Below are 25,907 nucleotides of genomic sequence, written 5' to 3'. Positions count from 1 at the left end.
ACTCACCCTCAACCCCTCACCCTCACCCACCCTCAACCCTTCACCCTCAACCCCTCACCCTCAACCCCTCACTCACCCTCACTCTCACTCACCCTCACTCACCCTCAACCCCTCAGCCTCACCCTCACCCTCACCCTCACTCACCCTCAACCCCTCAACCCCTCAACCCCTCACCCTCACTCACCCTCACTCACCCTCAACCCCTCACCCTCACTCACCCTCACCCTCACTCACCCTCACTCACCCTCACCCTCACTCACCCTCACCCTCACTCACCCTCACCCACACTCACCCTCACCCTCACTCACCCTCAACCCCTCACACTCACTCACCCTCACCCTCACTCACCCTCAACCCCTCACCCTCACTCAACCTCAACACCTCACCCTCACTCACCCTCACCCACACTCACCCTCAACCCCTCACCCTCACTCACCCTCAACCCCTCACCCTCACCCACCCTCAACCCTTCACCCTCAACCCCTCACTCACCCTCACTCTCACTCACCCTCACTCACCCTCAACCCCTCAGCCTCACCCTCACCCTCACCCTCACTCACCCTCAACCCCTCACGCTCACTCACCCTCAACCCCTCACCCTCACTCACCCTCAACACCTCACCCTCACTCACCCTCAACACCTCACCCTCAACCCCTCACCCTCACTCACCCTCACAACACATATTGTGTTACAATAGGTGTCACATTTGCGAAAGATAAAACTATCTAGAGATGTAGCATAACGACCAGAGCTGCCATATAAGTCACGTAAATACAAAACATGTTGCATTCCAAATGCTATAGGTGTCACTCATCCATTTGCAAAACGAAAAATGTCAAACTCTTCTATTGCGAGACCTATTGCATTTTCAATGCTTGTTTCATCTACGGACGCACTGGGCTTCTAATCCTGGGCAATCTCTCCTTCTGCAGGGCTAGGCAGATTCATTCCTTCTCTCGCAGGCAGATTTCTAGGCATTAGGCAGACCCTCAGCTCCAAGTAAATAATCAAAATAGGGAGTGAAGAGGTTATGCCTGGAAGGCAAAAGAGGTGGATATGTCCTCCTCTGGTCAATATATAAGAAACAAAAGGATCCACCCTAGTCCCTCAGCTCCTCCAGAAGAAAAGGCTAATTGCTCCTGTACCTCTGGGAGACTGGCTTTCAGGTAGACACCAGCCCATATCGCTCACAAGTCCTTTAAGTATTCACTTCCTTGTTTGTGAAGGACTTGGAGCAGGAAAAAAATAGGTTGATTTAGGTCCCTCTTTTCTGCAAACATTCTAGGCAGGGAATGCAGATCTACTGTCTCAACTCTATAAACTGGTTTTCAAGTGTTCTCTGAGGCTACTTTCGAGACAAAGCCTTTGTGTAGAGGAATGCTTCTCACTTCAGGTAGCAATGGAGCTGTCTCCAAGCTGGAGCATCCACTACATGGGAACAATGAATTTTGAGGTTACTGCACCTGGCTATCATCAGTTTGTCTGACGCAGCAATCAGGGATATACAAAAGATGACCGACAAAACGTCCCACTTTACACAACAGAAACTGCAGGCTCACCCCTACCATCAGCCAAATGGCAGGACTCAGTAGGAACTAATCAACAGTCTCTGGTTAACAAAAGTCTTCATGGAATTTCTAAAGGGGGCACTGTATCCGTCCTTGTCACTTTAGTGTCTCAATCCCCACGCTGAAGCTGCATGTATGCAGCAACACACTTCCACTGGCTAGGGAGACTGTTCTCACTCTTCATCTTGTGCACTGCCAAACCAAGAGCATCCAAGTTGGATCCCGTCTGCTTTAGTACTGAGTTCTGCTACTGCACTTATGCTACATGTCTTATGCACTAGAACTGATCAAATAGATGTAAGCGAAAGGTTCTGGGAATTTAGATAATAGTGAACCTTTTTTCAAGAGAGGCTTATAGACCACACTCTCAGTGACAAAGCTAAAAAGCTCTTTTCACACTATCAATCTCAAAACACGTTTCGGTGCCATCACCAGTTTATTTGCTATAACCAGGACAGGGACTGCAGTCCTCTGTCCATTATCAGGGCACACTTGGTAGGTATGAGGCTGAAACTGCGGCTGTTACACCTGAAGGAGCACTGGAATACAGGACAATAGTGGTGCATGATTCAGTTGCTGCTTTGCAGAATCCGAAGACAAAAGAAGAGCCCTCAACAGGCAATCATCAAGCTGATGAACCCATACAAGATGGACAAAAAAGAGGAAAAGCAGAACAGTGAGGTGAGGGATGGTACAATGATGCACCACATCCTGATTCTGGTAACAGCAAAGGTCTGACAACCCCTTGTCACTTACCATGAATTGTGACTTCCTATGGATACTTCGAATCGTAGATTCCTCACCGTTTCAATTTCCGTGGTGCATGACTGGTTCTGGAGCATTTCAAAGCAACTGCTCCTGCACTGCAATATGTTCCACCCAGTGCCTAGTTTGTAAAACGCAAGCACCAGGGCCCTTCTCATGAGGCCATATCAGCTTGCACCATCAATTTACCCCATCAGCACTGCAGTAACAACACAGCTACAATCTATCACACTCCTACAAGTGTGAGAATTCGGATTATTCCAGGACACAAAGCTTCAAGAAGGGGCTGGTTGGCTGATATTATTGATTTTTGATAGTATTGCATTATTAAGCACACTATTAGATCAGCTCAAAAACAGGCAAACAGCTCCACTATGTGGTGGACTTTCATAAGTGTCGGTGTTGAGAATCAATTCCCGGTGCAGAGCACCGGCAAACACAAGCTCAAATTAAGCACTGATTCCACCATTAATTCCATGGCAACCTTGCACTGTCCCAGCAACAACAATAAGGGGCCATATAAATACCTCACCCCTACATACAGAGGTCAGTTCCTTTGTTTCCGCACCCTTTTATGCAGATCCCAAGCTCTGCTCCTAACTTTTCATCAGTGTTTACTAAGTCCTAAAAGCTTGTTTCTAGATAGTGTGTTAGGAAAATGTCTCCCGGAAGACCACAGAATTCAGACAATGCCATGACTGCAGATGTTGGTCAAAGATCCGCACAATGTCTGCCTGTGGTATCTAGGTCACTTAGCAGAAAAGCAGGGCAGGTTGCATTCAAAGTAGACCACCCACACCCGCTTCAATTTGTTGGCCTACTCCTGCACCAGGTCCCTCTTAAAGTTGCGGTCCTCCGGTAAGTCGAGAGACAAGCCTCGCTACAAATGCAGAAGTATGAGAGGGACTCATCAGTGTCTTGTCACTCCATTCCCACTCCTAGGAGAAATTGCGCAGTCTGCACTCAAATGACCCAACTACACTCTAATTGTCTGACTCTGAACCCATACTGAAACTGCTCCCGGTACCCCAAGTTCCTCGGGCCATCATTGACCCTGCAGCAGATAGAGGCGTTGAGGAGGCCATCCTGCAGCATTTTAGGAGTGCTTTTGGGCCCCATAGAGCCGCAGGGGCTCCAGTCAGACTATTACCAGTGGGGTCTGCGCTGGCACTAACTGACCCCATTGGGTCTCAGTCTGATTCTCCACGAGCTCTGGTTCATATCTTCACTCCTACACTGGAGGCCTTGTCATTTCCGACTGCACCCATGCTGGTCCGATTCTGGTGGCATATACTCCAGGTGTGATCCTAACACCTGTCCAAGCCAGCCTGTGTCATTATGAGTTTACCAAGGCATATCCTCCAATTTTAGATGAACCCCAGCTCCTTCCCCAATGCGAGTGTTATCATAGGCTAGAGGCCTTGTTTGGGTCAGATTCTGATGCTGTTCAAGGACTTCATAATGCTGCACATGGTGAGAATGACGAGGAGGAGGCAGACAATTTACTTCCCGCTCATTACACTGAAGGTGGCCTCTCCTTAGATGCACAGTGGACTAGATACCTCTCATGAGACAGAACCGGCCTCCCCACCAGGGTCCCTCACTGAAAAGAATGCCTCTTTTGCGATAGCGGAGCACAAGGTTTGAATACCCCATTACCTGGCACGGAGACTAAGGAAATTTCAAAAGGTTTTAGCAACTGAGTCCATAGAAAACTATGGATGCGTGATTTCTTGCAAAGTACCTGTTGTTGCGACAAAGTTCACCTAGCCAAACAGTCGCAGCGATGAGAAGCGTAGAAAAATAAAGAGATGCGTCTTTCCTGAGACCCTCATGGATGCGATGCAACAGTTCGCTGTACACAGGGGAGCGATGCGTCGGGTCCGATCTGTAGGGGGAAGCGATGCGTCGGTTCTGAGTCAACTCCGATCCGCGGGTGATGCGCCAGGGAAACTTGCAGCATAGGGACAATGCGTGGAAATCCAGGATGTGTCGGTGAACGATGTGGCGGCGGTGAGCGGCGCTGTGTCATCCTTTTCAGCTGCGGTCCCTCGATGCGTCGATTCTTGCACAGCGGTGCGGGGAGATTCTTCTTGCACCACGGTGTTGCATCGGAAAACTGTTGCCAGAAGAGCAATGCGCTGACTTCCTTGTTTGTTGTATTGCTTTCCAGCTCGCAGCAGCAGAAACAACCTCCAGAGGCCCCACACAGTCGCAGGCACTCCTGGCAGGTCAGAACTCCCAGCAAGGAAGTTATGGGGAGCTGGGGGTGAAGTCTTTGTGTTCCTGAGACTTCAAAACAGCAGGCAAGCTCTACTCAAGCCCTTGAGGACTTTCCACAAGTAGAGGACACAGCATACAGCAAAGTCCTTCTCCTTTCTTTTGCAGAAACAGCAACTGCAGGCCAACCCCAGACACACAGCAAGGGCAGTACTTCTCCTCAGCAAAGGTTTCTCTTGATTCCATAAGTAGTCTAAAGTTCAGGGGTTTTAGGTCTAATACTTATACCCCAAAATGTATTTGTTCTCTTTATGTAGGAGACTCTGGGCCCAGTTCAAACCAGTTCTGGCAAGTGCACAAAACCTCCATTGTCAGTGTGAGCCCTGGCTCCAGACACACCACAGGGTGGCGGAGCTATCATTGTGGAAGGCAGACACAGCCCTATTCAGGTGCAGGTGCTACTCCTCCCACCACTCCAAATGCAGATCGGGCCTCTTCAGCCCAGCCCTGACTCCTCAGACTCTCTTGAGCCACTGCACCTCCCCAGACACTGACACTCCAAACCCAGACAATCAATCTACAAACAGGCAGAGGTACACAGGATGATTTAAGAAGGAAATATCCACTTTCTAAAAGTGCTATTTTCAAACACACAATTTGAAAACCATCTTTACTAAAATATGTGTCATTAACTCCTGAGTTCAGGGACACCAAACTCCATTTTTCTATCTCATCCATATGGGAAGACATGCTTGTAAAATGTTATAAAGCATTCCCCATTCTCTTCTATGGGGCAAGATAGCCTTTCAGTAGTGAAAAACGAAATTGGCAGTATTTCACTATCAGGACATTTTACACACACCAGTACATGTCCTACCTTTCACATACACTGCACCCTTCCCCGGGGGTACATTAGGCCTACAAAAGGGGTGCCCTATATTTAAGAAAAGGGAAGGTTAGGGCCTGGAAAGTGGGTGCACTTGCCAAGTCGACATGGCAGTTAACAAACTGTGCACAGGCACTGCAGTGGCAGGCCTGAGACATCTTTCCAGGGATACTGATATGGGTGGCACAATCAGTGCTCCAGGCCCACTAGTAGCATTTGATTTACCAGCCCTGGCACACTCAGTGCACTTTACTAGGGACCTACTAGTAAATCAAATATGACAATCATGGATAACCAATCACATTAACAATTTACACAGAGAGCATATGCACTTTAGCACTGATTAGCAATGGTAAAGAGCCCAGAGTCCTAAAGCCAACAACAGTAGGTCAGGAAAAAATAGGAGGAAGAAGCAAAAAGTTTGGGGCTAACGCTGCAAAAAATGCCCATTTCCAACACCTGGTCTAAACTATGTGCTCCCCGTAAGTTGTACAGGGGCTAGTCAACATAGACCTACCCTATTGGACTAAGTCTTTCTCACCCAGCACCCAGTTCCTTAGAGTGTGGGGGTTCAGGCTTACTCAAACAAGGTAAATCCACATGTGTTACATACTACACTTCTAGACAGAGATTTTAGGCACATTGATGCATTTGAGAAAAGAGTATTTTCCTCTACCAGTTTGGCACTGATGTCCTTGAACACAATCTGCCTTCTTTGATGCTACACGCATGAGTTGTGGAATATTGCCAGTGAGATCTTACCAATCATCCGAGACAAATTCAGGAACGCTTTCACTCAGAAAATCCAAAACGGACAGAATTCTGCTAGATATGTTTTTTAGGGCCAGCCTGAACACAATATAATTTTGTTGGTTGTTCAGTGGATAGCGTTGTCGGCATTAGGCATCAAGATTTGATGTGCACCACAGGTTTTTCTAAATGCTTAATGGATGTGCGGTTTTACATTTTCAGACTTATTGGGGGAAAAAGTTGGCTTTACGTTGGAGTGCTTTAAAGACAGCATTGCTGTGGCCTGTTTTTTGGGCTTGCTTTTTTGCCCCATCAATTACATCTTCTGCTTCCACCTTGGGTTAGGGCTTACTAACCAGACGTCTGGAGAAAAACTCATTCTGGGAATGAGGTTCTTCCATGGTGTATGAATGAACATTCTGCTTTTTTGGATAAATGGCTGACTGACTAACAGTGACTAAGACCTAGGGATCAATAAGTCCTGATGAATGCCATCGACCCTGAGTGGCATATGATGATTGGCCAACACTTGTTGACTGGAATTTGAGAGATGGGAGGATGATCAAGCCTAGTCACCATCAATTAAGACATTTATTAATCCTGTCTGAAGAACACTTGAAAAAGGATCAGAATTGATGGTGTTTTCCCAAGGCAGTTTTATTCATATATCTATAAAATCTTTGATCCCACTATAAATTATGCAAACCCAAAAAGTATTTTGCTCCACCCCTGTTAAGGCCAACACTGGGAGTGTTGAAGCAGCCAGATGATGACGCATGCCACAAATAGTGGGTATGGGCACTCTGGCAGAGTATGCCCAGACGTGGGTCCCTTGCTCACTTTGCCACTGGATTCAAGCTAGCCTGGCTGATGAAGACTGTGTTACCCAGAAACCGGTCCCAGGATGCTTGTTTCCGGTTCAGGGAAGACCTGGCTTTGCGGTTCGGGCTGGACTGTTCCCATGAGGCACAGGGTCAAGACTGATTTGCATATAGCTGGGTCTGAACTGAGGTGGTGAAGTGAGCTCAAGAATGATGATGGATTCAACCCAGATCTGTGACTTGGAGTGAGTGTCTGAAAAGTTTCAGCGCTCCGTCTATCATCATCGTGTGTTTGCTTAGTTTGCCCTAAGTTGGCAGGGTATGCCCAGACGAGGGTCCCTTGCTCACTTTGTCACTGGATTCAGGCTAGCCTGGCTGATGAAAGGGTGTTACCCAGAAACTGGTCCCAGGATGCTTGTTTCAGGTTCAGGGAAGACCTGGCTTGGCGATTCGTGCTGGACTGTTCCCATGAGGCACAGGGTCAAGACTGATAAGCATATAGCTGGGTCTGAACTGAGGTGGCAAAGTGAGCTCAAGAATGATGATGGATTCAACCCAGATCTGTGACTGGGGGTGAGTGTCTGAAAAGTTTCAGCGCTCCGTCCATCATCTCCTTATGTTTGCTTTGAGGGCACTCCTATCCCATAAGGAATACCTTAGAAATTGTTTTGTAGCTTTTTTGGTTTTGATTTCTCTTTCATCAACCTTTAGGTGCGTGACCATCAATTCCATCAGCAATCCTGGAAATTCAGAGAACACCCTCTAGGTCTTACCTGTTGCCAAAAGCCACCCAAGCAACCCATTTAGCAGCCAGCATAACCCATTCGTCGTGGCTGAAGAGGGTCTGGTGACAGTACAGACCATGGGCACCACCATGAACCCAAGTCCTCTTCCTCTTCCTCCCCCACTGCTCCTGCAACCGACCCACATAGATTTCCCCTCCTATGGTCACATGTAACTGATGGGGGACAGATTTTTTTTGTTTTAGGTGGCATGATAAAACATCAGTTTGTGCTGCAGATAATTTAGTGTGGATATTCCCTTCCCTTTTCATCCTCCCTCCAAATTGTACACCTGTTTCTGTTCAGACTTTGACAGATCATGCCTACATTCTGGCAAAGGAAGTTCAGACTCTGTTGGCCAAAGAGACCATAGATAAGACCCCCAGAGAAAGGCAGAGGGTGTTACTCTTGCTATTTTGTGATGCCCAAAGAGGACAGAGTACTCTGGTCAATTTTAGACCTTTGACTTCTGAACACCTTACTTCAGAAGAACAAGCCAAGCTGTTGTTCCGGACTGAGGTTCTTTTTGCCCTGGATCCAGTCCTTGGAGTTGCAAGACACATACCGTCATATACCAGTCCTACAGTCCCATAGACAATTCCTTTGAAGCATGGTAAGGTCAGAACAATTTCAATTCCATTTTGCCTCGCCGTGGCTCCTCGGGTGTTAAACAAGGTAATGACAGTGGTTGGAGCCCATCTTCAAAAGTCAAGGATACTTGCACTCTTGGACCCTGATAACTGGCTGCTGAAGGTGGGCTTGAGTGACAGAGACAGACATTCTAGGACCACCTGCAGTCAGCTGCCACTCTTCTTTCATCCCTTCTTTCAAACAGGTGATTGAATGAATGCCAAAGTCCCACCTGCAGCCCACACAGAAGATTATGTTCGTAGGGGCCATCCTGAATGTGATGGCATGCAAATCTTTTTCACCCTCGCAAATGAGTCAATTATGGAATTGAAGCTGATGTTTTGGGCTAACTCCTGGGTTCTGGTACAGACGGTTCTGAGGCTTCTTGGCCTCATGCATCCAGCTGGACTGTCGGGCCCAGTAGAACCTTCACCTGCAGTGAGCTTATCACTGGGGATGCCTTTCGCACAAGATTCACATTGCTTAGGAGAACCTCCAGTGGTGGCAGTCAGACTCCAACTGTCACCTAAGGCAGGTCATTCTTCCGTACATAGATCAGTAGTGATGGATGCAGTGTCTCTGGGTTGGGGCTGTCATTTGAAAGAGGTGAACATCAATGGCTTTGGTCCCCGGTGGAAGAGAAGCACAACCTCATCCTGCTGTAGCTTTGCACCATTCAGGTGGCTGAAGGCATTTCTTCCGTTCACCAAAGGGAAGCCAGTTCATGCCCATGGAAGTCATGTGGTACTGCAACAGATAGGTCAGTGTGAGTTCTCAAGTTATGTTCCAGGAGGTGCTACAGCTCTGGAAGTTGGAGCACTCTGTTTGATGTTTTCTTAGAGTGCTAGGGTGGAAAAGCTCACCAAACATTATGTGGCGGACTATGAATCGCATGTTCTCCCAGAGATGGTAAATGGTGCCCTCAAATGTAGCAGCATGCCCTGGCTAGATCTTATTAGATGTGCACTTTGAGGACATTTGACATGACTGGCACAAAGAAAAGATTGAGGATGATCTATTAGTCGATGGATTGTAGTATGGAGATGTATATGAGTCAGTTTGGTATGTGTAAGTCAGCTAGCATAACTCTCAATAATCCAGCATGTCCAATTAATCCCCATTGTGTTCCCTGAAGGACTTTGGCAAAGAAAGTGGGATTTAATGTATTGGCCCCATGAACAGTTTGCTGCATGAAATATGCTTTGGCATTATGTCATCAGATTGTTACAGCAAGTGGCTAGAGATAAATTTGCAATGCATTTCCATTGCAAAGACGTCCGTGATTTCTTGAAGCATATCATTTGTGAGAAGGGTTTCCTTGTCACCTTGTCAGTGGTGATGGTGCACAGTTTTTATCCACGGATCATATTTGTGAAGTTGAATGGTACTACACTTGTCAAATCCCCTGTATACCGTGTAAAAGAGGGCTAATAAGACCAAGGCCATGGGCATATCAAATGACATTGCACCGTACTGTCAGAAAAGTCAATTTGAACTGTTGAGAGGGAGACTGGTCACAACCAAACTTCAACCATTTTAGTTAGTAGGTTGTCTTTGCGTCTTGAAAATGGTCATTCGATGAAAGGTTCTGTTGTTGTCTCCTCTGGTGGTGATGGATCGTTAATGAATGCTGATTGTGTGGGGTTGTGTAGACCCAAATTAAATAGCGTTAGGATTGATAGTTCAAGTGAGTCAGAGTGAATAATCTGAGAAGGATTTTCGAGTTGATATTGAATTTGAAACTGAGAAATTAAAAAATAATGCTGTAAAGGAAGAACGGATGGGTTCGTTTGTCAAAAAAAACAATTCAATGGTGGTGCAGTGGATTGTACTCCTTCCATAAAAAGGAGAGATAGGGGCGTGGCTTGACCGGCGATGTGAGCTGACGCGCTGCTGCGGAGCTCCCGCCGCCGTTGGGCCTTTAATTGGCAATTAAGGCGGATTTTGGGGTGCCCAGACCCACTCCACACCTCCCCGGAGCCCCGACAAGCTGGGCAGTAACTCCACGTGTGGCGCCTCCGAGATACGCTTGGTGGGAGGCAGAAACGAGCGGACGGCTCGATCCAGGCGGGACCTGCTTGTCCGCCCGCCATCTTGCGACCCTGGAGAGGCGGCCTGCGGTGGGGTCCAGCGGACACTGCGAGCGCCGGCGGACGCTTGCTGGTGCTCTCCCCGCCCATCCATTGAGGGGAGACTACCGATCCCTTACCTGCGGCCGCTTCGGTAAGGAGGAAGGAACTGGCTGACACCCCCGGGTGTCCTCCGCGACCGGTGCGCTCGGCGCCCCGCGTCCCAGGGCGGAGCTGTGAGGCAGCGGGACCTGCTGTCCAGGCTTGACGTCGGTCGGGGGTGCTCCTGACCTCGCTCCCCCGCGCGCTATGGTGGGAGAGCGGAGCTGCGGCGGGGAGCGGCTGAGAGGACCTGAGCGGAGTTCCGACGCGGGCGGTGCCCCCGGGGCACTTCTGAAAGCAGACGGCGCCCGCCATGATGCAGGCCTGCATGGAGGCGCCGTGAAGGTGCAGCAGTACAGCGGCTCCTCTCTGTGGGGGAGCGGAGACCCGGGGCTGCTGCGGGTGGCGCTGTCCTGTGCCGGCCCCCCCCGGGAGACTGCGGACTCCCCTGAACGTTACCAGCGGGTGCTGACTGCAAGCAGTGCGTGGGGTCCCACTGATGTGCGGGGTCTGTTTCCTGGCCTGATCGGCCTCCTGTCCCTGAGGCATACCCCTGGACTGGAGGGCTACAGCGGAAGGACTGCTCCGCGTCGGTGCTTTCGACTGTGAGGTACTGTTGTCTGGTGGACCCTGGTCTACCTGCTCTGCTGTGGGGGGAGTGCTGGGAGCTTGCTATTGCGGGGGGCGACGGTGCAGAGCCCGGAGCCCTCGGATGCGTTGGGATTTCACGCCAGTGTCCCTTCCCCCCGCTTCTGGCCTTGCTCGCACGACCTACCTCGGGCAGGGGCCCTGACAAGGCCTGGGCGGCATTCTTTGGGCCGCACGGAAGATGACTCGCACAAACAGGAGCAGCAGGGCGGACCCAGCGCCGACCCCCAAGGGAAACCCGGTGACGGCCATGTGGGGCAAAGTGGGAGCGCCGGCGGCCAGTGGGGGCCCACCCGCGGAACTGGTGGATTCACCTCCGGTCACACAGGCGTTCATGGCCACCTTCATGACTGACCTTAAGGCCGAGATCGGATCCCTGAGGACAGAGGTCCACTCATGCGTTACAGAGCTCAGGAGGGAGGTCACGGAACTGGGGGACCGCGTGGACAGTCTGGAAAGGACCGCGGACACGCGCACCGAGGACCAGGAACACCTGTGGCAGCGCTTAACGGCCCTAGAGGAACAAAATATCGATCTCCAAATCAAGCAGGAGGACTTGGAGAATCGGGGTCGACGAAACAACCTCCGCATTCGCGGCGTGCCACTCGGTGAAGAAGGGGAGGACGTGATGGACTTTGTGGCACAACTCCTCCACGAAGTGCGAGGAGATGAGGATGTGTCGCCTCCCACACTGGACCGGGCGCATCGGGTGGCGGCCCCTGCGGGGAGATCGGGTCTTCTCCCGGACATCCTCACGCGGGTGCATTTCTTTGTGGAGAAGCAGGAGATCTGGAAGCGTGCACGAGACAAGCCGGATCTACAATACAAGGGCCATAAGATTCAACTCTTCCAAGATCTAGCGCCCAATACTCTGAAGCGACGACGTGCTTTTCGCCCAGTAACGGAGAAGTTGCGGAACATGAACATCTCATACCAATGGGGCCATCCCTTTGCGCTTATCTTTCAGTGGGAGGGCAAGCGTAAATCCTTGCGGTCCTACAACGAGGCGGCGCGGCTCCTCAACATTGCGGGCTCTCCCCCGGGGAGTCCCTCTAGGCACCCTTCACGCAAGAGAACACCGCTTGCCCCGGACTGGACCACGGTGCCGAGGAGACAGCGCGCGTCTCCTGCTGACGCACCAACAACCAGCCAAGCCAGACAAGACGTCATCGCCCACATTAGAGCTCTAGAGGAGGCGGAGATCGATCATGCGGAGCGCTCCCCTGTGGAGCGGCCCTCTACACCGTGAGGAGGACATCGCACATGCGGCATGCTACTTGAGGTACTGTTCCCTCGCACTCCTCCAGCGCGCGGGGGATGGACAAGTAATGGGGTGGGTTGATTGGACTCCTGATCCCCTTGTGCTGGGCCTGGGAGGGTGGGGGCTCCATACCTCCTAGTGTATCCGGCCAGTCATGTCCCGCCAGAACTGTCTCCTGGGGAGTGACATCCCGATGGACATTCAAACCCGTGGGTGTAGGATGCCCTATTCTGGGGACAGTGTACTTTGGCCCTGTTGGCCACACCTTTACGATTTATGCCATCAGCCCTACAGGCTGCTGAGAGTTTGGTTTCTTCACTTGGCTTTCTTTCTCCTCTTCTTTCTCTCTTTTCTTCCTTCTTCTGTCTACTATGGGGGGCTGGGGGTGGTGGGTGGGGGGGTGGGCGGAGTTGGGGGGGTGGGCCCTCTGAGTGGGGCATTTGGCCGGTGGGTGATCTGATGCGCGTAGCTTTGCTTATCTATCCCAGGGATCCCTACAATGGCGAGTGATGTGACCAGACCCCTTAAGATTTTATCACTCAATGTTAAGGGCCTTAATTCACCTAATAAGCGCCAGCAGATCTGGCACTATTTCCTGCGGCATGACCCGGACATCATTTTCATGCAGGAGACCCACCTTCTCCAGGCTGATACTGGGCGCATGGCGCATCCTAGATACCCCCTCCAATACTGGGCGGCAGCGGACACGAAAACGGCAGGGGTGGCAATTTTGTGCAAAGCTGGCATCAGGCGAGGTACTGACAAGCTCTTCCGGGGTGGTGATGGCCGTTTCCTCAGGGTTTCGGTCGAGGTGGGTTCTCGCCGTCTTACGCTGTGCAATGTGTATGCGCCCAACCTGGCACAGGATCGCTTCCTTCGAGATCTTCTGCGCGACCAAGTCCTCCGGGGTGGGCCCTCTATTGTTCTCGGGGGCGACTTTAACCTGGTGTGGTGCCCTACGATGGACCGGAGTGCGGGCTCCTTTCATGGAGCGGGGGCGATGTCTTTGGCACTTCGCAAACAGATAGGCGACTTGGGTCTATTTGACGCGTGGCGCTACTTCTCCCCGGAAAAAAGGGAATATTCTTTTTATTCTAGTGCTCACCGCTCTTATTCTCGCATTGATCATGTGTTCATATCTCACGATCTGCTTCGCGATGTGGTGGATGCTGAGATGTCAGACATATCCATTTCGGACCATGCGCATGTGGAGCTGCTTCTTAGGGATCCGCGGAGCAGCCCTCCTAGGGAACGGAAATGGCGCCTACCCCCGCACCTCCTCAGGGATGCAACGTCGGTTGACGACATCCGCATGGCCATTACCTCCTACTTTGAGTTCAACGATCTGCCGGAGACGCCGTTCCCAGTAGTGTGGGACGCCTTTAAGGCTACGATACGGGGCCATATCACATCCCTTGAGATTGCGAGGGCACGGGAGAAGAGGGCGGTAGAGGAAAGCTTGGTAACGGACCTGCGGGCGGCGGAGGCGCAGAATCAGGAGGAGTCCACGCTAAGGACGCGAAGACGCCTGGCCAATCTACGAGTTCAGTTGCGCATGCTACGCGCGAACAGGGCGGAGAACTGTCTCTTGGCTCTGAAGCGCTTGCACTTTGACGGAGGGGATAGAGTGGGGAAACTCTTGGCGAGACGACTGAGGGTCAAGGCGGCCAGATCCCACATAGCGAACGTGATGCTTCCGGACGGGTCTCGGGCGACGGCGGCGGAGGCTAAAATGGAGGCGTTTCGGGACTATTACGCCTCCTTGTACGCGGCGGCTCCACCGGCCCCTGCCCAGTCGGAGGAGGTTCTGGAGCACTATGGCGGGACGCACTTGCATCCCAACGCGGCGGAGCGGTTGGAAGAGCCAATCTCGCTCGATGAGGTGACCGAGGCCATCAAAGATCTGAACTTGGGGAAGACGCCGGGCCCCGACGGCTTGCCGCTCTCCTTTTATCGCCTATTCCGGGGTCAACTGAGTCCTTATCTTCTCCGACTCTTTGCCTCCTTCGATAATGGCCAGGGTCCTTCCCCGGACATGGGGATGGCGGAAATAGCTCTAATTCCTAAGCCTGGGAAGGATCCAGTGCTCTGCTCGTCGTATCGCCCGATTGCGCTGCTCAATACCGATTTTAAAATATACACGAAGGTGCTGGCTAAAAGACTTGATCCCCACATGCCGGACCTTGTTGACCCTGATCAGGTGGGCTTCATCCGGGGCCGCCAAGGGGCCGATAATGTGCGGAGAATAGCACACTTGGTGGGGAAAGTGCACCACTGGCGCATTCCGGCGTGCCTCCTGTCGTTGGACGCTGAGAAAGTGTTTGATCGCGTGGACTGGGTGTTCCTCAGAGCGGTCCTTTGTAAGATGGGGCTCGGTCCAAAGATGATTGCCAGGATCATGGCACCTTATGTTGCGCCGCGGGCGCGGGTCAGGGTGAATGGGAGATTGACTGAACCGTTTGCCATTGGAAGAGGGACGAGGCAGGGCTGCCCCCTCTCGCCCCTGCTGTTCGCCTTGGCGGTTGAGCCTTTGGCAGACTTGATCAGGCGAAATCCGGACATTCACGGCGTTAAGATGGGTGGACAAGTCCATAAGGTAGCGTTATACGCGGACGACCTCATCCTCACTCTCACGGAGCCCCGACAATCCTTACCGGCGCTCCATACAGTGCTCTGCTCCTTCGAGGGCGCCTCCGGCTTGAAAATTAATCACGAAAAGTCGTGGGTACTCAACCTTACGATCCCTCAGGCCGATATTCCTTTCCTAGAGCGGTTGTGCCCCTATCGATGGACGGATCAACATATCCGGTACCTCGGTCTCTCCCTGACTCCCTCCTTAGAGGTTTGGTCGGCACTCAACTGGGCGGAATGTCGCAAATCCGTCCTCAATGATCTGCAACGGTGGAAGCATCTTATCCCCTCTTGGCTGGGTAGATTGAATGCAATCAAAATGTCTATATTGCCCAAAATACTCTACCTATTTCAATGCCTTCCTACACCTATCCCTCTACCGAAGATTAGAGCCTTGCAAAAGGACTGTACTAAATTCATCTGGGGGGGGCAAGAGACCCCGCTTCTCTCAGGCACTCCTTATGGCTCCGCGAGATCGCGGAGGACTGGGATGCCCTAATCTGGTGGACTATTACTGGGCCGCCCACTTGCGGTTTGTGATTGAGTGGGGCATTAGGCGGAGTGAGAAGGGGTGGCTCCATCTGGATCGGGCGGTCACAGGTCGCACCATCTGGAACTTGGCTTGGATCCATAGGGCGGGACGGTCCCCCAGTGCTTATTTGGCGGCTCCCACGAAGACAGTTCTGAACATATGGGACAATGTGGCGGTACGGAGAGGCCTGACGACTTTCCCCTCGCCACACACCCCCATTGAGGACAACCCATGGTTTCCACCGGCCAACCGCACTACTGCCTTTCGCAGGTGGACGCAGGAGGACTGTAAAGTCCTTACAGATCTCTTTGACGGAGGCTCCTTTAAGTCTTTTGCCCATTGTCAGGACGAGTTCCGTCTTCCCCCGGAGGCCGAGCTGCAATTTCTCCAACTGCGTCATTGGGCCTTATCGGATGCGGTGTATCCGGGGGCCTCCCGGGCCTTCACCCCGTTTGAACGGCTGGCCCGTTCCGGCACGGGCACGACGGGCCTCATCTCTAAGATCTATCGAATTTTACAACATCCACACACTCCCCCTGCTCACCCGTATCAGCGAAAATGGCAAGAGATGCTGGGCATTGATATCGATCAGACACAATGGGCTCGCCTCTGGAGGGATGTCCCTACGATATACCGCAGCATGCCACAACAAGAGAACGCGTATAAGGTAATGACACAATGGTACTACACGCCACAGCGTCTGCACAGGATGTTCCCCTCTGTGCCGCCCGGTTGCTGGAGGTGCCATCATGTGCCTGGAGACTTCCTACACATCTGGTGGACTTGCCCTGTGATCGCTATCTTTTGGAAAGAGGTGTTGAGCCACATACGGGGGGTGCTGGGATTTCCTCTGCCTGATGCTGCTAGTACAATGTTGCTGGGAATTAAACCTGCCGACTTGCTTGCCCTGACCCGTAGTGACTGGACTATAGCGATGCAAATGTTGGGTGCCGCCAGACAACTTATTGCCCTGTATTGGAAGAAGGTGGAGGCTCCCCCCCTAGCTATATGGTTTGGCAGATTATGGCAGGTCATCACTATGGAGCTGCTCTCGGCTAGGCTGCAGTCCCGCACGACTCGCTTTGAGAAGGCTTGGCGGCCTCTAGTGGCTTATCTTTGCAGGAGCGAATATGCTAGGAATATGCCCCCGGCACTGCGAGCGTTGCATTTAGTGGATGATGCGGTGATCCCCTTTACTCCTCGCAACCTGTGACACTGGAGTGGACCTTCTGAAGGGTGCTCCGCTGGCTGCTTCCCCCCCACCCCCCCGGGCTCTTTCGTCTTCGCTGCCCTGGCTGTCCCCCCTAATCCCCTCTTCTCTTCCTCTCTGCTCCCTCTAGTTTCTGTCTCTACTCTTTTTGCTGCCTTCTTATAGGCTTCTGGTTGAGTGTTGGGCCACTACGGTCCGTTGTTTGTTTCTGTTTGAATTATTTGTAACTGCTCACCTCTCGGGGTGGTGTATAAGGCGGGGTATCGCTGGGGCGTGGTGGACTGCGCTTACTGATCTCCCCATTGAGCGACTTGCTTGGGTTCTGGACTGACCTTGATGTGCACGACGACGAAAAGAACTGAACATACCAGCACACGCAGAATCTGCGCAACAAGTTATAAGACACGGCCGGCCCCATGAGGGTTGTAGGCTTATCGCTGTGTCAATGTGACCCCTTTTTCTGTGTGTCTCTGAATGGGACTTAATAAAATAGATGTTGAAATAAAAAAAGGAGAGATAATGTACCTTTAGCTCTTATCAGGGTCATGCCTAAATACATGCTGTATGTCAGCCTTTGCTGGTCTTTCCATCCTTCTCTCTTCCCTCTCCAGTGTGTGCAAGCTGCCTGGTGCACGCAGCGTTGGAAGGTTTCGGGCAGAGGGATTCAGGCTCGGAGAAAATCAGCTAAATCGATGATAACTGTAGGCCCCACTACTCTTGCTAGTTTGCCCTGCAAGATCATGTACGTTGAGAGGGTTCTCCTCCATTTATTTCAGTTACTAACTACTTTATTTCTTTGAAGGCCGAGAGTCGTTTGTACCAAATTGATCACGAACCCTAAGATGGCCATGAATTGATCAGGTATTAGATCGGATTTCTCCCTGTTGAAAGCGAAACCAAGATTCTCCAAAAAGTGCACTTAGTTTCATGTAGCTTAACAGCTGATCCAAATATTGTTCCCTGTGAAGAAGGTCGTCCAGATAAATCTACCTGATTGAAGATAAGTTAAACTAAGTACAAGGAGTAGTAAAAGGGCAACGTGGGCATAGCTCTTTCTGTTTGTATTAATTGTGTATGACTATTCCCTGAATATTCCAACTGTATTCCCATTGTTTTGGGAGGGGTGCGGGGGCAATTCTCAAAGCCCCGTAAGTGTATATAAAAGAGTACTAAAGGAAATCGACTCTAAGCATTCCAGAATAAGATCCCATGTCTGTAAAATGCGACTAACGTGCAAATTGCCGAGAGACGAGTTCATCCTTTCATTGTCAAACTGTTTAATCAGCTGTGACATCCCATATAAGGCCTGCCTGCAGCATGCTCGCGCTGACAGGCGAAGAGCGAACCGATTGCCGCCTCGCCGCGGCACCTGCTTCCTCGGGCCCCGTCTCGTGCCGCTGTCAGGTGGGCGCCTGGCCGGTTGCTATTTATGTGCAGAGGCTGCTTTGGCTCGTGGCGGTGCTTGAAATGGCGGGCGTGTCCAGCGCTTCACAGACTTCCCGTTACACCCTCCCATATCGAAAGGTCTTCTCTGCACCGTTAAACTCACACGGAGGAGCCGTGCTCGCTGTTTGCCTGCAGCCGGCGCAGTTCCTGCCTGCAGCATGCCTGCCTGTGCAGGACGCCTGCTCTGATTTGGCGGCAGCGAGAGGTAGGGACGTGGGCGTCTCCTACTCACATGACAGCGGAAGAATGCTTGGCAGTCGGTCAGTCGCCAACCCCAACTGCACTTATCAGGCGCCTGAGTAGGATGTGACCTTTTTTTATTTATATTTATAGAAGCAGCCAATCAGAGTATCTCAGTGCGGGATCCATTCAAGCCCAGAAGCCTCTCTGGAGTTTTGTAAACACAGACTGTGGTGCCGGCGTCCGTGCACTGCACACACAGGCGGCGTGCAGCCCTGGGCACATAACACGCACTTTTTCAGTCGCGGCTGTCATTTCTGGATTATTTTGCGCACCGGTGTGTTTCACTCGCACTAAAGGCTGACATGCCTGACAGCGAAGATTTCGGACGAGGAGAAAGGTAGGGCATGTTTGTTATTGCGTGTTAGTGTTGCTAGCATTAAGAGTAGTTGAAGAAATGCAAATATTCTTAAGAAGAAAGTTGAGCTCCAGCACCTTGTAGACTGCAGAACTAGGAGGTCGGGTTTGTAATCCCAGCTACGACTTTATCAGAAGGTTTGTCCTGGGCCTCCTCAGTGTACCTCGTTTAACTCATCAGACAAATGTGGCAATTTCTAAGTATTTCAGTTTGTAATGTACGCTAGGTAGAACACACTTTTATGTAGAACGCACTCGTATTTGTATACATTTCTTTGTTCCTGATCCTGATTGAACAGAGTGGGTGTTATGAAGTTTGTGACTAAAGCAAGCTCACGCTCCACACTCATTAACTTTGTTTACAATCGATTTCCGCGTTAGGCTAAGACCTCGCAGCATGTCTGCACACAGTGTGCTTCCCTGTGTAAACCCGCATTCCTCCCGCCACTCCAGTCTGTGTTCCTCGTGTCCACATGAGTAATGACTAAGGGATTTGGGCAAGTTTAACATCATGAAGAGTGCGAGCCTAGTGGGGGTCTGAGTGCCCATGGATGCCAGGCAGGCGTGACACTGCTCCAGTGTGCGATACCGACACCAGCCTATCGATAGAAAGGGTTTCTGTGATAGCGGTGTGCGCCTTCTATTTGTTTATTTTGCAGTGCAAATTCAACATTTCGCAAATGACCACAATTTACTACTAGAGACGCCACTCAGAATCTGTTTTTGCGAATGTCTTGATTTCCATTCTTTTCAAGTTTTTGTGTAAAGTGCTGTTGGAGGGTGCTAGTGTAAAGTGCCAGAAGCAGCGCTCCGAGCCCGGTCTGGAGGCATGCAGCGCTTTAACAAGCACTATAAATATGTTTGCGTAACATTTGCGTTTAAGAGAGATCTCTGTTTATTAGTCATGCTATGCCTACACCGATGGCTGTAGGGAAGTGATTCAGCACTTTCCTTCTAGGCCTAGTGACGATCACGATTTCGCATTCCATCGAGCTTGCCCACCATTCAGTAGACTCTCTCTCTAGCCTCCCACACGTGGAGTCAGTAATCGGATGAATCTATGCGGAGGGGATTTCTCTGCTCCAGAATCTCAGGCAACTCCCTCTGTCCCAAAGGGGCTTCCATAAAAAAATATATATATTCCAACCTATCACTTTTTGCTACATTATTTATCCTCATGCACCCACCCCCTTCTATTTCTTTACATTGTTGTCCTACTAAACGTTCGTGGTCACTTACCATCTCTGCCCATTTTACTGTTGTGGTTCTGATATCATCACACATATTTGTACACCCAGTATGCTGTCAATCAACATTGACTGATGTGTTAATGAAAAGATTTCAACACAAAAAGAAAGATGTAACTAGAATTGATATCTGTTTATATTGCCAACACAAATATATGTAATAGTCAAATCTACAAATTGTCAGAAATCTAAATTTAATCGAAAATATTAAATCATTTCAGATTAACCACGTTGATACTGTCAAAATGGTAACAAGGAAAATGTGATGGCTTTTAAATAAAATTATGATTTTATGCTTTGGTAAATTTCTCTCTTTCAGATTAAGTGTGGACACATTTCTTTGGAGAACCTAATTCCTTAAACTAGTGAACTTGTTTCTTCTGCTACTTAGGCATAGTCACAAACAATATATATATATATATATATATATATATATATATATATATATATGTATTTTTTTTTTTCAATTGTCTTTGTTGAGATTTTCAAACAATACAGCTTACATATTTGCACAGAAATATAGTACCAAATGTCCTACACCCGAGCTACATCAGGTCATAGGATCCAAAAGACGATTATACAAACAAACGAACAGGGTCCGGTCCAGACCACATCACGATTCAGCATCGAAAGGATTTAACCAAGTTACAACATAGGTCACACACCCTGCGTGTCAGATCAATTAACAGCGAATTAGACAATCAAGACAGCAGCAGTAGCTAGGGCGACATATCTAAATACATTTCATTCCCCCGGTGAACAACATCACAACTGAAATTTACATTATGAAAGAGTCCGATCAAGTGCCGTACGTACATTATACAAGCCCATCTGGAGTACAATTGCATTATTATTATGGTGGCCCACTGACTCCAACTCCCCCTAGAGTCAGACAGCATTGCTATTCAGTGTTTATGGGGGACCCGAAGAGCCCTCAGTGGCAGGGGAGTCAACCCTTGCTCTAGCCCAAGTTAGAAACGGCTTCCAAATGTCCCTGGGTCTGGAGGCCGCTGGCATCAGTTCCCAGTATGTTCCCAGTTGGACCTGCCCAAACGTCACATCCACTAGCCATGCTTTAAATGTAGGAACCTTTTTCCTCCCCCAATTTAGAGCAATCTGTCTTTTCGCATACAGTAGCAGGAGTGCATGAAGCTTTCTCACAGAGGGTGGGGTATCCCACACAGAGCCTAATAGACCTTGATGTGGAGCGGGGTATCTGTTCTGCCCAAGATCTGGTTAACAGCATCAAAAATCGCATGCCAGTACTCCTGTAGCTTGGGGCAGTTCCATGCCATGTGTATAAAGTTAGCAGGTTCATACCCACACCGCCAACATTGCGCGTCAGGTTGCAGATTCATGCGGTGTAGACTAGTCGGTGTTCTATAATATCTATGCAAAAACTTGAAATGCACTAGTCGCAGTCTATAATTCGGGTAGAGCTCGAGCAATTGCTCGCAACAGAATTCCCATTGTTTATCCCAAAACTGGGGGTCCAGGTCCATGTCCCACAGCTGGAATGATCTAGGTTGCACAACCGAGGCCTGCTCTTGCATGGCAGTGTATAGCCTAGTGACCAGCTTTCGTGGCGACGCCCTCGCCAATATATCCTGCAGTGCCGCTAATGTTGGGGGGGCCTCAGGGAAATTCACTGACAGCTTAGTGCAAGCCAGTTTCAGTCTGTGGTACTCAAATCTCTCTCTAAACGGCACCTCACCATCTCCGTCTCCTACAGGCGGAGGGCGGAACTGCCCCTCAGGGTATAAATCCGCGAATGTCCTCAACTGAGAACCATTCAACTCCAATATCCCTCCACCATCCTCAAGGCAGGCCAGCATAGGGTTTCCTCTCAAGGGGATTGCAGGGGCAAACAACAATGGGAGGTGGGCTCTGTTCTGCAACTCTCTCCAAGTCCACCTTAGCATATCCGCAGTGTCTACATCAGCTCTGGGGCACGTCGACCTTTTATAAAGAGCGACGTCTAACGAGATTGGAGCAACTGAATCTTTCCACCGCCACATGTGGTTGGTATGGCGTACGGTGAACCCAAAAATGTAAAAATTGAGCCTGTGCACATAGCGCATATAACTGCATATCAGGGGCTCCCAAACCGCCTTGCCTCAATGGCAATGTCAAGAGGGCCCACGACACTCTGGCTTGCCCACCAGACCACACCAAGGTCAGCAGTAGCGTGCGAAGGCACTTAAAAAAATGTTGCGTGAGGGGGATCGGGATATTTGTAAACAAGTATAACGTTTTTGGCAATACCACCATCTTGGACAGTGCTACTTTACCTGCCACCGATAGAGGCAGCCGGGACCATGTTTCTACCCTACACTCAAGCCAATTCACTGCCCTCCCAAAATTCATGCTCCAAATATCCTGCATATTCCTGCAGATCCAGATGCCCAAGTATTTAACTACCGCCGGTTCCCAGCGCAATGGATATTCCGATTTCACCTCGGGTGTGCCGTCTGTCAAAGGAAAGATGACGGACTTTGTCCAGTTAATGGACACACCTGACAGTCCTCCGAATTGGATGAATTCCATGAGGACAGGGTCAAGGTTCTCAGAGGGGTTCGAAATATACAAAGTGACATCGTCAGCATACATTGAAATAAGTAAACTTCTGGAGCTGAATCCTATACCTCTAGCAGTGTGGTGTTGGCGAATCCTGGCAGCCAGTGGTTCCATGGCAAGGGCAAATAGTAGGGGCGAGAGCGGGCACCCCTGCCTAGTACCACGAGTGATGGGAAAGGATTCCGATATCATGCCATTTACTCTCACTCTTGCCTTTGGGGCGGTATAAAGGAGTCGAATCTGGTTAATGAACATGTGGCTGAAGCCCATTTTCGCGAGCACTAGGAATAAATAGGGCCCTTCAAGTGTGTCAAATGCTTTTGTTGCATCTAGGAAAATGGCGGCAGCCTTCACACTAGGGTGGAGATAATGCAGGACCGCAAATATCGTCCTAATGTTATGCGTCGTACTTCTTCCGGGTATAAACCCTGACTGATCCGGCAGGGCCACCATAGGGAGAAGAGGTTGTAGTGTATTTGCCACCAGTTTAGCATATATTTTTACGTCTACATTAATAAGCGACAGAGGACAGTAAGTGTCCAACACTGCCTCGTCCTTGTCAGGTTTCAATAAATTGATTATTAGGGCTTCTCTCATGGAGTCTGGGAGTACACGAGCTGCTAGCGCCTCACCATATACTTCGTGTAACCTAGGTGCTAGCTCTCGCAAACAGTATATTTAATTTTGTTTGCGGGGACTATTTGTTAGCGATATTATTATTAGCAGCGTTATTTGTTAAATATGCCTTACCCAGTCTCAATATTGGGAAGTAGTCACTTTCCAGTATACTGGTGGGGCATTGGTAACCAAACAGAGGCTGATATTGTTGTTCCATGTCACCAGAAGACCACTTTTACAATTCACAGTTTTTATATCACTAACAAAGCATTCAGGGAATTGTAGTCTTGATTAACACATTAAGTACCTGGATTACTCAAATAAGACTACAAAATTATGTAGAAGATAAATTCAACTTTGGAAACACACCACTACCAGGGATTAATATGATCACCATACCAAGCTGTGATGAGCTAAGAGGGGCTAATCTTGGCATATACTCCAGTTTCTGCATGGAACCTACGAGAGTTCTCTCTGTTGACTAGTGGGTCCTGATCCACCAGTATGCTGATGATTTGCAATTTTACCTAACAGTATTGTTAGAGATCACATCCTCCGCTAAAGTTACGCCTTTGTCTCGTCCATTGACTGGCTCACAGTTACCAGAAACTCAATGCTGTCGTACAACCTCCCTCACCCACACATTTGTGCATATCTCAGTGCCATATACCTCAATGGACTGACCTCACAGCCACCCTGTGCAAGAAACTGCTCGGCGTTTACATCCACAGTCACTTAGCCGTCCTGCAAAAACAACAAGGTGGTGGATGGAATGCTTGAATTAGGCTCAGTCACTGGCAATCACTCCGGGCCACATTCCAGTCAATTGTTTCTCAACTACCATGCCTCTCTAGAGAGAGGCTCGCTTATGCAAATCACTACAGACCAGTGCTTAGTTTGTTAAGCAAAAAGTGCAGGGCTCTTGCCAGGAGGTCACTGCAGCTTGTACCACACATTGCTCCTGCCATGCTTCTAATGGTAGTAACAATATAACTACTGACCATCGAATTCCTACAAGTGTGACAATTCGGACTATTTCATGGCCCCAAAGCTATAAGAATGGCTTGGGCGGCAGGTAATAGTACATTTTAATATATATTGAATAATAATTAAATGTTGCTGTGATCATCTCTGAATTAGCTGGAGAGCGCCACCTTGTGGCAGATTGTCACAAGCGCCAGTGTTGACAATTAAGTACCGGTGCTGAGCACTGGAAAACACCGGCTCAAATTAAGCACTGGCAACAACCCTGCTCCTCGCGGGAAGAGTTCAGTCCAAATTGCCACCTGAGGCCCTCTCCCGAACGGACCACAAGTAACCCCAGACCAGTTTTACCCTATTTGGGGTTCATCAGTAGGGTATAGAGTTCGACACGGTCGACCATAACATCTTATTGAACCACGTCGAGCAGGCTGGCCTGCGAGGACCCGCACTCAGATGGATAGAATCTTTCCTGGCCGACCGGACTCAATCAGTCAGGCTTGGAACTTTCACTGCTCCCAAACTTACTTACACCCGTGGGGCTCCTCAGGGCTCTTCTCTATCTCCGCTACTGTTTAATTTATATCTTAGACCCTTGATTCATCCTTTAAAAAACAGGAAGATCACAATTTTTAATTACGCGGATGATCTTCAGCTTATAATCCCACAAGGTTCCCCAGACTCTGTGGCGGAGTTCCAGGCGACCATGTCTCACATCCAGCGTTGGATGGACTTGAGCCACCTGAAACTCAACCCAGGCAAGACGGAATTAGTGCTACCTGGGAAGAGCGAGATCAGCTGGGTCCTGCATTACTGGCCGGCGGACCTGGGGTCTCCCCCCACTCCCTCCCCCTCTGTTAAAAGCCTAGGGATTATTCTTAATGCGATATCTCGCTCAAAGGACAGGTAGGAGCAGGAGCAGTGATCTCTTCCAGTTTTTTTCAGCTACGGAAAATCAAGAAAATTGCCCACCCGCTGACACACTCAGCCCTCATACAGGTGGTGATAGCTCTGGTACTTTTGCGGCTCGATTTCTCGAACGCAATTTACCTCGGCCCGCCAGCGGGCCTATTAAAACGATTACAGATTGTTCAGAACCAGGCAGCAAAACCCATTTTTAAACAGCCTAAATGGCAGTCAGCTAGATTGGGACTGTCAAAACTCCACTGGTTACCGATGGCCCAATGGGCAGCCTTTAAGACAGGGATGCCTAGCCTTTAAGGCCCTGCACGGCAACAGCCCTAGATTTATCAAAAGTATGATCACTAAACACGAATCCCTGTGTAATCTTCGTTCAGCTCACCTCCATCTGGTAACAATCCCCTCATTCAAACGGAAACAGCAAGGAGGATGCTATTTCTCTTACCTGGCCCCTAGTTTCTGGAACTCTCTTCCCCTGACACTCAGGAGCTGTGATAATCTCCTGGTCTTCAGGAAGGCCCTGAAGCCTTGGCTGTTTGAGCAAGCCTATGCATAGGAACTTTTGGCATCTTCCCTCAGACTTAGCGCCATGAAACCTACGGGTGTCAGTGCGCTCTATAAGTTGTTTTTAACATAACATATTA

At 49.9% G+C, this 25,907-nt stretch overlaps 1 protein-coding gene across 2 annotated transcripts in view; it reads left to right on the top strand.

Moving 5' to 3' along the window:
* The window catches only part of RETREG1 (reticulophagy regulator 1), a 729,848-nt gene that overhangs the window by 339,199 nt on the left and 364,742 nt on the right, over positions 1–25,907 (top strand). Inside the window, exon 1 of one of the 2 annotated variants that reach the window (XM_078687779.1) lies at positions 18,553–18,902. The exons of the other annotated variant lie outside the window; for it this stretch is intronic. Coding sequence (XP_078543905.1) covers positions 18,868–18,902 — 35 coding nt within the window. The 5' untranslated portion in view covers positions 18,553–18,867. Of the gene's footprint in view, positions 1–18,552; positions 18,903–25,907 lie in introns of those variants that run through there. 2 annotated transcript variants of the gene reach the window in all.

The sequence above is a fragment of the Lissotriton helveticus genome, chromosome 4_1 (genome assembly GCF_964261635.1).
Source record: "Lissotriton helveticus chromosome 4_1, aLisHel1.1, whole genome shotgun sequence".
In the NCBI taxonomy this organism is placed as follows: Eukaryota; Metazoa; Chordata; class Amphibia; order Caudata; family Salamandridae; genus Lissotriton; species Lissotriton helveticus.
The sequence above is the reverse complement of the archived record's forward strand: the minus strand, read 5'-3'. Positions and strand labels throughout refer to the sequence as shown.